The 13297-nt window shown below is 33.8% G+C and overlaps 1 protein-coding gene across 12 annotated transcripts in view; it reads right to left on the reverse strand.

Annotated features, from left to right (window-relative positions):
• KCNMA1 (potassium calcium-activated channel subfamily M alpha 1) overlaps positions 1 to 13297 on the reverse strand; it is a 520079-nt gene that overhangs the window by 166816 nt on the left and 339966 nt on the right. For all 12 annotated transcript variants that reach the window (XM_050898974.1, XM_050898968.1, XM_050898969.1 and 9 more), the window contains 4 exons: positions 12222 to 12297; positions 6924 to 6999; positions 4986 to 5156; positions 3238 to 3329 (listed from right to left, as the gene is read on the reverse strand). In XM_050898974.1, the coding sequence (XP_050754931.1) occupies positions 3238 to 3329; positions 4986 to 5156; positions 6924 to 6999; positions 12222 to 12297 (415 nt within the window). The remainder of the gene's footprint in view (positions 1 to 3237; positions 3330 to 4985; positions 5157 to 6923; positions 7000 to 12221; positions 12298 to 13297) is intronic.

A 13297-nucleotide genomic window follows, 5' to 3' on the forward strand; every position in this document is an offset into this window, starting at 1 on the left:
TATGCAACAGTGAGTACTGTTGTTTATTTAACAGGTGAAACTTCAATCAAAGACTACAATAAAATTCCTGCTTTGTGTTCTATGAGACCTTAGAAGTCTCATTACAGGAATATATTACAAAGCAGAGATTATAAATTAAAATTAAAATTTAAAATTCCCCATGGACTTTTGTAACAAAACTACTTAGTATCTAGTAAATTTAACCGCTGATACTTGCATACTGCCTACAAACTACTTCTGTTTCCAAACTCTGTATGTATGTGTCTCATCTAAGAGAGAAGTAAGCTTTTTTATTGTGCAAAATGATTCCTATATAGTTTATGAGTCCTTTGGGGACTTTATTAGCTGAAAAGCAAAATGAAATGTGAGATCAAACTTGCTGGTGTGTTGGTTGTTTCTCTTCTTTAGTAAGTGGAGTTTGTATAAATAATTTTTCTGCATACATTCTAGCTGCTTCAATAGTTACAATTCTATAGCAAGGCTCTCCTTAGTATTAAAGCGATGTAGTGCAATCCTCAAAAAATACATAATCGTATGTTAACTTCAACTTCTCACTTAAATGTTTAATAATTATATAGAAGTATGTTATTCCACAGACATAGCGCATGAGGCGACATGTATAAACATATATATAAATGCTACAAAGCAGATTCCATGTATTTATCTATTTTGGAGAAAGTTAAAAAGTATACGCATTTGCTATTTTAAGAGCTGAAAGTACATCTTTCAACAAAATTTAGCTGCTTTCATTTTGTATGTGTATTTAATTTTATCTGGAAACTTTCTGACGTTAGGAATAGAACCACTGTAGTTTCTCATTATGTTTGCTGCCAGAATCTATGCTTGGTTGCTCAACTAAAGACCTTATATTGCTAATTGCTACCACATGCCCATATCCCAAGCAAAGGAAAACTTATTGGTTCTGACAATCTATTCTCTCAACACTGAATTCCAAATGAAAACTTAAATTTTGGCCAAACATAACATTTCATCAATCGTGTTCTACTGACTGCAAAAGCAACATCAAACAAAGGGTGCTAATGGCTTTTTACTGTGCAGTTCCCAAGCTTAGATTCTCTGATGAAAGACCCACATGAGCAAAGGATATCTTTAAACCACTTAGTAATTAATAGTTGAACCAGAAAACAATGCATAAAGTAAATCGAACAGTTTGTATGCTGATGACAGAGCTGAGTTTCAAACGACAAGTTATATAGGCAGTAGAGATCAGCAGAGAAAGCACGGACAACAGTGTGAACTAAAAGCAAACAGATAGTGCATATAAATAAAGACCAAAAGAAAAGGTGAAAAAAATAAAATTAAGCACGCTCCAAAGCTAGCAGAAGCCTGTAATCTGGAGTTGAGCTTTTCAGGACGTGGGGTTCTGACTGAAGATCAGGTCCAAGTTTAGAGACATCTGAGCAATGCTGGGTACCAGTGACAATGCAGAAGGGGAGAGACTAAAATTCTGTATGTAAAACAGTTTTTAACCATATTTCCCCTCTGCTATAACTCCTCCGGAGCCTCAAAAACAGAGGTGCAAGTTCTGTGTTTGAAAAACTCTCTTTGAGAAACCATGTATGAATACAAATATGAAACTGAGTAGGCCTCTCACAAATAAACATTTTGGGAAACTAATGATACTACTCTATCTCAGAAATAAATTAAGGCATTTTGTTAATCTGGATAAGTGAATTATGATGCAAGTTTCCAACATTAGTGTTTACAGTAAAAAAACCACTTTAGACATTTGATGGTATCTCAAAAAAATCGAAGTATTGAAGTTTTCAATTGTGTCATCTAATTGCTTGAGTATTATTGAACATACAATAGTACAAGCTATAACTAAAGAAAAAACTTTGATTTATCTACCCACTGATGTAAAACAGTACTCTAGAATTAGCTCTGTGGGATATTTACAGTCTTTCTGCTCCACAGAGAGGAGAAACAATGTGAGAAAACCATAATCCACATTTATAAAATGATGCATGGGTGATGATTTGAAAGGAGTAAAGTAAAAAACATATCTTCTTAAAGTAAGGAAAGGGACAATTAATTAGATGCATTGCTTGCAGTACCTTCTTTATGTTATATGGAAAGGATTCCATATGACTAGTCTTTTAGGGCAAATGTCACAATGACATGTAATGAAACGAAAGATGGCAACACTAAAGGTGATATAGAGGAGAAACTACTATATGGCCAATTACATCTAGTTCATTAAAGGCTATATGTCAGCAGGTCTAGATGCTGGGAATGCCAGAAAGAGCTGGTTTTAACTTGGTCACGAAAACAAGCAGGCTTTCAATAGAAATGTAATGAGCTAATGTGGTCCAATAAAATTTAACTTTTGCTACCAGGTAAAAATAGTATTTTTTACAGGTTTTGTGTTTTTTTCCATACGATATTGATACTAAGGCTACTACTTGCTCTTCTTAGGACAGGTTTTATACAGTGTGTGGAAGAGAATCACTTTAAAATCCCTGGTCATAGATCCTAAAATCACGGCTGTTTGCAGTATTCATATGAAGTCAAAAGGAGCTGCATGAGATCTGAATCTGCTGTTTGAACAATGAGAAACAGCGCTACCAGACTTCTGACATAGTCAATCTAATGGAATAACCCGATCAACATAAATCTCCTATTTTGCACTCCAGTAAACCCAAGTTTTCTAAAGAACTGAGTTGTTTGAAAATCATGTCAATTATCATTGTCACTTAGTTAAGAGATGACCACATGATAATCTGACGCCCAAAACTGTGAAGTGACAAGTCAACCTTGTTCCAGAAGCTAACTGCATATGCAATAGCAGCATTTTTTACAAGATATGTCAGTGTAGCCCTAGTGATACCCAGGTTCTCTTGAAGTAGGGACAAAATGTTGTGACTTGTACCATAGCATAGCCCAGGTCTCTAATTACAGTGTGACAACTCTTCAGTGGTAACATCTGATGTCAAGGAATACAGCCTTATAAGCTGTGAGTCAGCTATTACCACCTTCAGGGGCTCTTTAAAGTCACACAACCACTCCTGGTCTTTTTTGACTTACTTTCTGCCTCGGGTTGAGTTAAAAGTCCCGCCGTATTTCTTCCGATTAAGGATGAGAGCAGCAATTTCTGGCACGTAGCGAGCAAACATTGCCTACATGCATGAAACAAAAACACAAAAAAAAAAAGAAAATGGCATGCAGAGAGTGTTCTACTGCAGCAGAGGCAGCAGAGCCTCTTGGGATACTTACTTTCTTCCACTAACCGCACTATAGGAACCACCATATTTCTTGCGGTTTCCTATTAACTCTATGATTTCAGGGACGTAGCTGGCAAACATGGCCTAAGAAGAAGATAGGAGACAGAAGAAAAGACTAAAAAGAGAGGCCAAAGAAAGGGGGATGATAAATATTTTCAGAAGATATATATCTTTAAGATCTGAAAATGCAAAAGAATTAGATCTATGAAGTTGTTTAAAAAGAAAATTTAAAAATGTAAAAGTTCTTATCAAACAAAACAAGAGGGCTCAATGTAAAAGTTGGTCTTGGAGAAGGTGCACACCTTATAAATTAAGAAAATGGTCAAAAGAAGAAAAATAGGCACACAAAACAAAACAAGAACAAAATTAATTAAAACTGGTATCTAATAATAAAATACAGTTATGTCTAATTCTTCCTGGAGGAGGGGAAAAAACCTATCCAAGCTCCACTGCAAAAACCAAGAACAAGTATTATCATTACTGTTATATTTCTGTTTTAAAAGACAGACTTTTTCCCCCCATTATTAGGATTCAAAAGAAGACAAAAACAAGATGGAATCAGGGGTTATTCCCCCTGTCAAGAAACAAAAAGGTCACACTCCCGCCCCCCAAAAAAAACTTTCCAAAAGTTTATGTTTTTAAAAGGATTGGAATAACACGTGATAGAAAAAAGGTTTTGAGGAGAAAATAAAAATTATTCTGCCATGTTTTGTCCAACAAACATCTTCCTTGTGGCTGGATACTTCGAAGAGCTACTGCCAGTTGACATAGTCTTTGTCTTCGTATGTCAATAAACATAGATGGGAATGTATATATTTATGCTCATATATATACTCATATATATGTATCTGTGTGTGTCTCATACGGCATTCATAATATTAGTTATATACATATCACCTCTGTAAGATGTATGTATATGTGAAATCAATATATGAGAGTAAAGTAACAATATACGTATGTATGTGCACAATACATATTTTGAGTCATAAAGCACTTACCTTGAAGAGTGTAAATATTAAAATAAACTTTGCTGGTTTAGAGAATAACATTGCAACAGGTCCTATAATATTACTAACACTGATAAACAATAGAAAAGTTGACATAAGACAATTAATAACTTTGGTGCTATGTACATACAGGACAAAGAACACGAGAATTTGCTGACATAAAAGGATACTGGTTATGGCCATATGATAAATTGTGAGTTAAAATTGTGCTACATGACATGAAAGGATGTTTGAAAGTAAAGAGAATGTGGTTTGCCATCATCTGGATCAGGCAAGCTGCTCTTTAAGGCAGTCCAAAGCCACAGTGTTTGTTGGAATTCTGGGAAGGAACACAGAAGGGTGGGTAGGACTTCTGAAACCGCAAGTGCCTTTAATTATCAATAGCAGCATCAAAAAAATGCACTACAGACAGTCACTAAAAAGTCAAGGACTACAAATAACATTATAAGTTGAAATATTAAGGCACTTCATTCATGTATTCACATGCATTACTCATTTAAATGGATTAGAAAAATTCTGACTCTACTAAACTGGACTAATTTGACAAGCTCTACCAAAACATTTATCTATAGAAAAAAAAAAATGGGGTGTATTAAACATATTTTAAAGTTTTATTAATTAATTTTAATTCACTAAGCCAGATATTATTATTTCTTTAATTACAGCATTGAGATATACAGGATCAAGTATTAAGGTAGCTGGAATAATAATAATAATAATAAAGAGTTTTTACCAATCCCCCAAGGATGAAGAAGACCATGAAAAGGCGACCAAGGGTTGTTTTTGCATAAACATCTCCATAGCCAACAGTGGACATTGTAACCATCAGTAAATAAACACATTCCCAATATGTTAGCGGTTGATTATTTTGGAAATTTTCCCATGGATCCCCTGAGTTCTCCACCTAAAATGTACAGGAAAACATACAATGAATTAAGAGTTGTACCACAAATTAACTCTACTGATATATGCGTGTGAACGCGCACGCGTGTGTGTGTGTGTATATATATATATAAAAAAAAAATTGGCATATAATATAAACTCTGGATCCTTTCCTGTGACGTATTTTGAACACATACAAAACCTAACCCTATCCCAATTATAGCATTACAGTTCTTTTGCCAATATGCATAGCCTTGCCACTCATACTATTTATGGAAAGTATCTTTTCCATTCACCACTAAATAATATAACTTATTAATGCAGCTAGGTAAGTTCATTTTATAGCAATTTGTTCAGAACTTTTGCAGAGTGAATCTTACTTGTAATGCAATTATACTTCTTAATGTTTTTGTTTTAAAGCATTATGTAGCTATTAAAGGCATTAGTGACATGTTAAGTTTAGTGATACACTATTACTTTTCCAAGAAGCCAGCTACTGTATGTGACAAAGTCATAAATTTATCACTGGGAAAGGAGCATGCCTTCTAAAATTTGTTCCACAGTAAAAAGTTTGAAGTTTGAGGATTCCTACAGGAGAACAGAAAAACTTCTGCTGAAAAGCAAAAAAAAACCCAAACAAACAAAAAAACCAAAATCCAAGCCCTAAAAAATAGCATCCCCTTCCTCCTGATGTCATTTTAAAAAGGTTTTTTTTTTGTTCAAAAACAGAAAAAGCTAATGTTTCTATGATAAAAATGCTGTATTTGCCCAGAGAAGTGTAAAAATGTGGTCAACCATGAATGAGAAGTATACCATAAACGAAAACATCCAAAATTTCGGTGTATCTTTATAAGAGTGAAAATTAAAAGACTATCTGGTATAACAAGAAGATAAACATTCTGAATTTAACCTTATATAGCTGGATGCAGCTCAAGGTAATTCACGTGAAGTCAATTAAATTGCTCTGGACCAACATCCATATCATTAAATTATAATATTAGTCCAAAACCATTCCTGAATAACTTATTACTACTAGCAGCTTGAAATCTTCCTGATTCTAAGTTGATCATAAAATGTACTTAAAGGACAAACACTTAACCGTATTTAATTATATTTACCAAACAAATCAGTAAAAGTGATTAGTTTAAAATGTTTAAAATACACAATTGACATATACCTATCATATATATGCATATTCACATTTATGAACTCATATGTACTTCTATGCTAACTATTTTACATTTTTCAGGTATTGCTAAGTGCAGAATACAAATCTATTACAAAAATCTATGTTATCAGTGACTGAAAGCTACACCAAAAAAATTAAAATTTAAAAAGAAAAGAGAAGGAAATAATCTCTAAAAAACTGCTACCCGGAATGTTAGCAATCCCATTACTTCTCGTGGAAATACAGAACTGCTTTCTTCTGGCACAACCACTGATTTCCCAGGACCTCAGTATCGGTTCAGCTCTGCCAACCCCTTCCAGGAAGCACTCCGGGAAGTTATTTAGGAAACATTGCCACCTACTGGTAAATTGCAATCAGTCAAGGAGTTGCATCAGTCCAACTCTCATATTTTATTGCTGAGGTTAATGATGTATTACTTAGTATTCAGAATTAGTTTTGAGTAGAAGCCTAAAATTTGGGAAGCTGTGATGTCTTTTTTTATTGTACTCTATAGATGTGTTAAGGGATTATCCAGAGGCAGGCAATTTCAGGTAATAAAGCAGCTCAGAGAGCAGATGATCCATGAGAAAAAGTCAATGAAGTATTCTCAAATATACTTACCAAATGTATGAACCCAGCTGCTGTCAGCCACGTGCTGATAAATATAGAGCACAGATTCACTAGCTTGATGGAATTACTGAAAATAAACAAAACCCAAAAACAAATAGGAACTCAGACTGGAATTTATCACACATTTTTAATATGCACCTGTATACAACTGCATACTTTAGACTGAAAGAATCTGAAGATGATCTGCAGGCTCCCTAAAAAACTTAATCGATAGCCTATGCAACATATGTACCATTTTGTCTTTGCAGAGTTCACATTTGCATAATTTAGATAGCTTGAAAGAAAAATTCCAATGCATTTGAGGGCAGAAAGACAAATGGAAACCTTGGCTACATCTGTACTCATAATCAAAGAAATAGAAATAAATAATGCTTTTTCACATATCATTTGGTTGCCTCTCAGTACACTCACCTTCTCAGTTGTCATTGCTATACACCTCAGCAATTATTTACATGTAAATATTCTGGTACCCTGGAATACACCCATGCAGGTCCAACGAATTAAACTGAGCAATGCCAATTAACATTAGCTGCTGAACACTGCATTTATACAAACAATTGACTCATGTTTTTTGAATTATTTCATTTTTCCTATGCTGCTTCTATATTCATTGTGCTTTTGACCCCAGACCTGTGGAGGCTTTAAAAATTAACAGCAAGAGGATGTTTCTGTTGCATACTCACCACATGTTAATACTTGCATGCATGACCACAGGGCAAGACTATTTTCCTACAGTTATAGCAAATAATTAATGAACTATTGCAGCCAATCTGTAAATATCATGCTGCTTTTGTGAAAAAATTATTATTCCCAAATTAAATAACTTTGGTATTTTACAGTTCCTGTGTAAAGTCCTAAGTAATTTTCATATTATTCTGCTTGCATGAACTCCTATGGACTTCTTTGTGGAAATTCGTACAGAGCAAGAGTATTTCATACTTCACATTCACATTAAAAAAAAATAAAAAAAAAAAAAAAAATTTAAAAAACCATTTGAAATCTACCAGTCAAACTCTGCAAACTCTTTTTAGTCCCACTGAGTAGTATGTTCCCTATTGCAGCCAGAAGTGATTTTGAAGGACCTCACTCAGTTCAGCAGGAAAATACCATACTTAAAAGCTTGTAGAAAAAATATAAATAAAGCTCACTCCCTCTCTTCTTACAAAAATCACTATGATTTCAAAAGCTAAGAAGGATATTCCACAAATACACAAGGAATTGAAGTCCATGTATTACTATGTCTAAATAATCTTATCCATTCATGGAACTGTACTGGAAATGGCTCTCCTTTGTTTCTGAAAACATTTCTAAGAAAGAATAACACCTCAGAAAAATCACTATTATTCCTAAAGCAATAGATTCCAAAAGAATAAAAATTGGGAAAAATTCACTATCAGTGTTAGCAGTAGTAGTTATGCAGTAGAATTAATTAATATTTCTGTTTATAACTACTTTAAGGACAATAAAAATGCATTATTTTCTAAACAAAGATGAGAAACAAACCTGGAAAATTAATCAGACCAGCTCCATTAAAAATATTTTTAAGAGTTAAAGTTAGCAAAGTGGGCATGTGTGGGTACTAGGAAAGAAATACAATTGGGTAATATGACAGATGTTGTAATGAATACTGTACTCAAAAATAAGATAATATACCAGCAGTTCTGCAATTAATTAGCGTTCACCTACATCAACACATACTCCCTGTTTCTCTCTTTCTTAAGGTATGGTTGATTAAGGTTCATATTTTGTTGGTGATAACATCCAGTCATAGCACAGGACCCTAACCAATAAGTTCCTAGATTAAACAAAACCGTAGAAATCATGCTGATGCAAAGCTCCGTTACGAAAGGCTAAACATCATCCTTTGCCTGAACTTAGAACAGGAGAGGCTCCTGATACAATAATGTGTCAGCTGGTCTCCACATATTACGGTAATACAAGTAAATGACAGCAGCCATTAAGAATAACTATTTACATGACTTGTTTAGTACATTTTATTTTTGCAGATTTATTAAACATTGTACCTTATCTCTCCTAGTATCTGTGAAATACTCCCTGTGTTTCTACCAGAGTCTAAATATAGATGAAGGATTAGTCACAAACATTTTCCTCCTCTTTAAGCTCTTTCCAACATCTGTGCAAAATCCCTTACTGTGAGCCCTGCCTAAGCCTCTGTAGTTTTGTTGAAAAATATTAGAAAACAGTGAAGTAAAGGAAAGAAATTTTCAACCGAACACCACACAATTCATTCTATTTCATAAAACACAGGAACAAAAAATACTGAGTAAAATACATTTCATTTCAAATTAGGGAAACAAATAGATCCTTGGCAGAGTATGCTCTTTTAATATGCCACTGTAAAATTTTGCTTTGCCTTACTGGTTCTTTTCAAATATAATTAATAATTTTTCAGATAGTCTAATAATTATCTAACACTCCCACACTACTTTGCTAGTGTTCTTACTGCCTCTATTTTTGCATTGTTTAGCTTCTTCCTTTGGATTCCAGTGTTTGGAATGGCCCTTCCACCCATTGTGTAAATAATATATGCTCCTTTAATCCTCGTATCTCAGTCACTAATTCCAGGAGTAATCTTAATTTATAGGTTAAACTTTTTTGTTTACTGAAGGAAAAAGGAAAAGGAGGACAGAATTTCTTCTCTAATTGCACCAAATACTAAAAACACAGCAGTACCCTTTATACCCTATCAGTTTCTCACCTTGTCTGTAGTTATTTGTTATGAATGCTAAGCACACTGAAATGCCTCCAGTTGAATTAGTTCCCTATTTTTTTTCATATAAACACATATCACCTTGAACAGAGAACACTTTTTTTTTTCAGCATTTTTAAATAGTAAAAAGTGTTAGGGTTTTTTTCCTATACTATCATTTCATAGCTAATAATGATATACTGAATTTACTATCTCAGTTCAACAATTCCAGTTTTGTCATTAATCCTTGGTCTTTATGTTCACAATTATGTTGAAAATTTCATTAAAACCTTTGAAGTGGATTGCAAGAAATGCTAAAATATCTTAATTCTAGAAGTTATTTAACCATCCCTGAGCAAAACAATGTTGCAGTAGCTGGTCAAAAGCATACAATACAGTATAAGAGTTTAAGGTAATAGTAACAGTTTAAGGCCACTGTATGTAATTGAAATCACTGCTTGAATTTAGGGAAGTAAATTTTATTTAATTAAAAAGAAATTTATCGAGACTACTAGTTTAACTGCTCTAACTCTTGCAACATTACTAAAGATTGTCCATTAACCACAAGTGCTCAGCACTCTTTTTTTTTCTTTTTTTTCGAGAAAGATTAATAATGCAGAAATAGAAACTCTCAATTAAAAAGTATTTTGGTACTGTAACAGAACAAGTGTACCCACCACATGAACCATAGTTCTTGTTTGTGATGGTACTTAAGAACACGCTGAAAATACAAAAATTTCTCATCGAAGTTAGCAGTAACAATAATAAATGAATTTTCTAATTTTTTGCCTTCTAAAAGCTAAATTCATGCAAGACCATAAATAAAACCCAAGGCACTCACATGGTCAAATTTACGTCAGGTGTAACTAAAAACTTTTCTAAAAGAAATTATATTCTGTTCATTTGTTTTAATTTGACTCATCCATTTTACAAAATGATGTTTTGTGAACATAGATAGTATTCCAAATTATTTAGTTCATTTCAGGTTAGTAAATAAGATACATAGGAGAGCAGACATGTCTTTCTATTGAAGAACCAGGAACAGGGAGAGACATAAAAAATTGTTTTGAGGCACTGACAGTTTTTAAGCTAAATAAATGGTGTTAGTGATGAACTGCTGGGGATTAATCAGCTGAGTAAACTGAAACAGTCATATAAGGAAGCTTTGCTTTACAGGCTTTCTAATAATCAACTTTTGAGGTTTACAGATATTTGGACATTCATACAAATAATCAGAGATGATGATATCTAATCTAAGAGTAAATTTTGCACCAGAGAAATGCTATTTAAATGAACAGGTCAATCTTGAATAAGCCAGCTCTGAATACACTGAATATGATTAATCCCTTCATTTATGGATCCAGAAGTTTACAAATCCACCACTCCTGAAGGGGCTTTTAGCCTTTAACCAAAATCCTTCAAGTTTATGGGGCTTCTCCATTGACTGCCAGTTCTTTCGGTGAGGTTGTTCTGTGTGTTAAATGCAAACTCATTGGATATTCTAAGCTCCTGCGCAAATTACTCTCCTTTACCATACTGGTAGTATTCTAAGCTACTAGACTACATCTTCACTGCACATGCTTTGATTTCTTTATTTGACAAGAACTGGATTCCTTACAGTCACACAGCTAAAGACAGTGTGAGAGTTTTGCAGCAGAGAGAATAGTTTCAAGCTTAAGTGTTGAAGAAACAACTGTTAACTGTGAGTGTGTACAAATCTCAAGGATCTACTTCCCCATCACTACTAATTAACATAGCAAGTAAATGGAGTTACTTGCATATAAAACCCTCACACGTGCATCATCAACCGGTGGAGAGAGCATAGGATTTCAGTATGGAACTGACTTTACAGTAACTATTGGAAGCTGAGTTCAATACTTCGCCTGGGGCATTTTATGGAATGATGAAAGGCAATGTGTCTTCAGCTGCGAGGTATGGGAAGGTTCCTTTTTATTTCCTTCAAAGTGATCTTTTGTTCAAAGTTGTGCTGCTTCTGCACAACTTTCATGTATTAATAGCCCAAAGAATCAGTGAAAGCCAGAAGGTTACTTGGAGTATTTTAATTATTCTTTGAAATAAATGCTAATGACAATGAACACAATATAAAGATAGCTCAGTGTAAAATTAATTTTTAATATGTTTTTGATGTGAAGAAGGATGCTCGGTCCAAAAAAACTGAAATAGAGCCACAAAGATTATTTCTCAAAATACTTTCTAACTGTATTCTGTTGAAGGAATTTTGATTTCTGTTTTTCCAAGGCAGCAGAATATGGACTGATTATGTGGAAAGAAGCAATGTTTCATCAGTGCAGAGCTCTCTAATTCATTCTGCTTTTAGTTTATGAGCACACAGTCTTGCTCAGATATTTCAAATGTAACAACACATCAAGTAAAATCTACTGATCACACAGAAAAAGATGCTGACACTGATAAATCATTCATCAGCAGAAAAAGGTTTAAAGAACAGATAACAAGTGGTTTTTTCCAGAAAAGAAAATCATATTACTAGGACCACAAACCTAAGCCGTTTATGTTCTGTCACCAATGCAACTAACTCAGTATGTAAGAAAAAGTCTTACCTTGTTTTAAGGATATTCAGAAACTGCAAAATTTCTGAAAACTGTATCAGTCTAAGGGCTCTTAAAAATCTTAAACCTGCATTAAAGAAAAAAAAAGCTCTAGTAAAGAATAATTCAAATTATAACAACATTTTATTTACAATGACAGTGATCAATTAAATCAACATAGGTAGCATACAAAACGTCAAATACCTTTGAAATGTTCTTCCATGTTTAACAGTTCCAAGATCCTTACCACGTCTTTTTCAAATTGTTTTAAACTTATTTCCTTAATAGCTGAAGTATCCTACCAGAAAACCTTTGTTTACATAGGGAGCCACGGGAGGAGACATACAGGCTGAAAACTAAGGGGAAAAAAACCTCACTGAGGTTCTGTTGGTAGTTCTAGTGCACATGTCCTTCTCTTCCAGGCTGTCAAAGACACATACAGATCTGAAACTCCTCAGTCCTCCAAGCTCCCACTTTGCTTAGTGAAAAATAAGAGATTATGGGCAAGAGAACTGATAACCTGGATAAAGTAGACTGTGTATCTGCCTGATTAAATCGGTAAATCTTAATGACGTAAAATCTTTTATTGTAATAATGCTCCCTATCTCCACCCTAATTTCAAAAAACTCAAGCAGGAGAACAGAGGAATGACACATTCTCTCTTAAAAATGACAAATCTACTATAATTATTTCCATCAGACTATAGCTATAGGAATAGATTACACTTTTGCTATTAAAGAAGTAACTACTTTTACAAAAAAACAGCATTTTTGTGTTGAAATCAGGTTGTGCAAATAGCAATTCGCAGACAACTACAAAGCCAGCGAGACATACACAAACAGAGTGTGCGCAAGAGAAAATACTATAGAAGATTAAGGGCTTAAATTATTAAAAGATATTTATGCTGATAATAAATAATTTGGCTGCAGATCTTTGACATATGAATAAAAGTACATTGTGTATTATACACATGCACAACTTATAAAATTAAAATAAGGCTTTGAGGATAATTTTTATTAGACAGTACAGCCAGGAGTTACATAAGAGTTGTGTAACGTGGTATTGCAACTGTTACAGCTAGCTCCAGG

Source organism: Gymnogyps californianus, chromosome 6 (genome assembly GCF_018139145.2).
Source record: "Gymnogyps californianus isolate 813 chromosome 6, ASM1813914v2, whole genome shotgun sequence".
NCBI classification, from domain to species: Eukaryota; Metazoa; Chordata; class Aves; order Accipitriformes; family Cathartidae; genus Gymnogyps; species Gymnogyps californianus.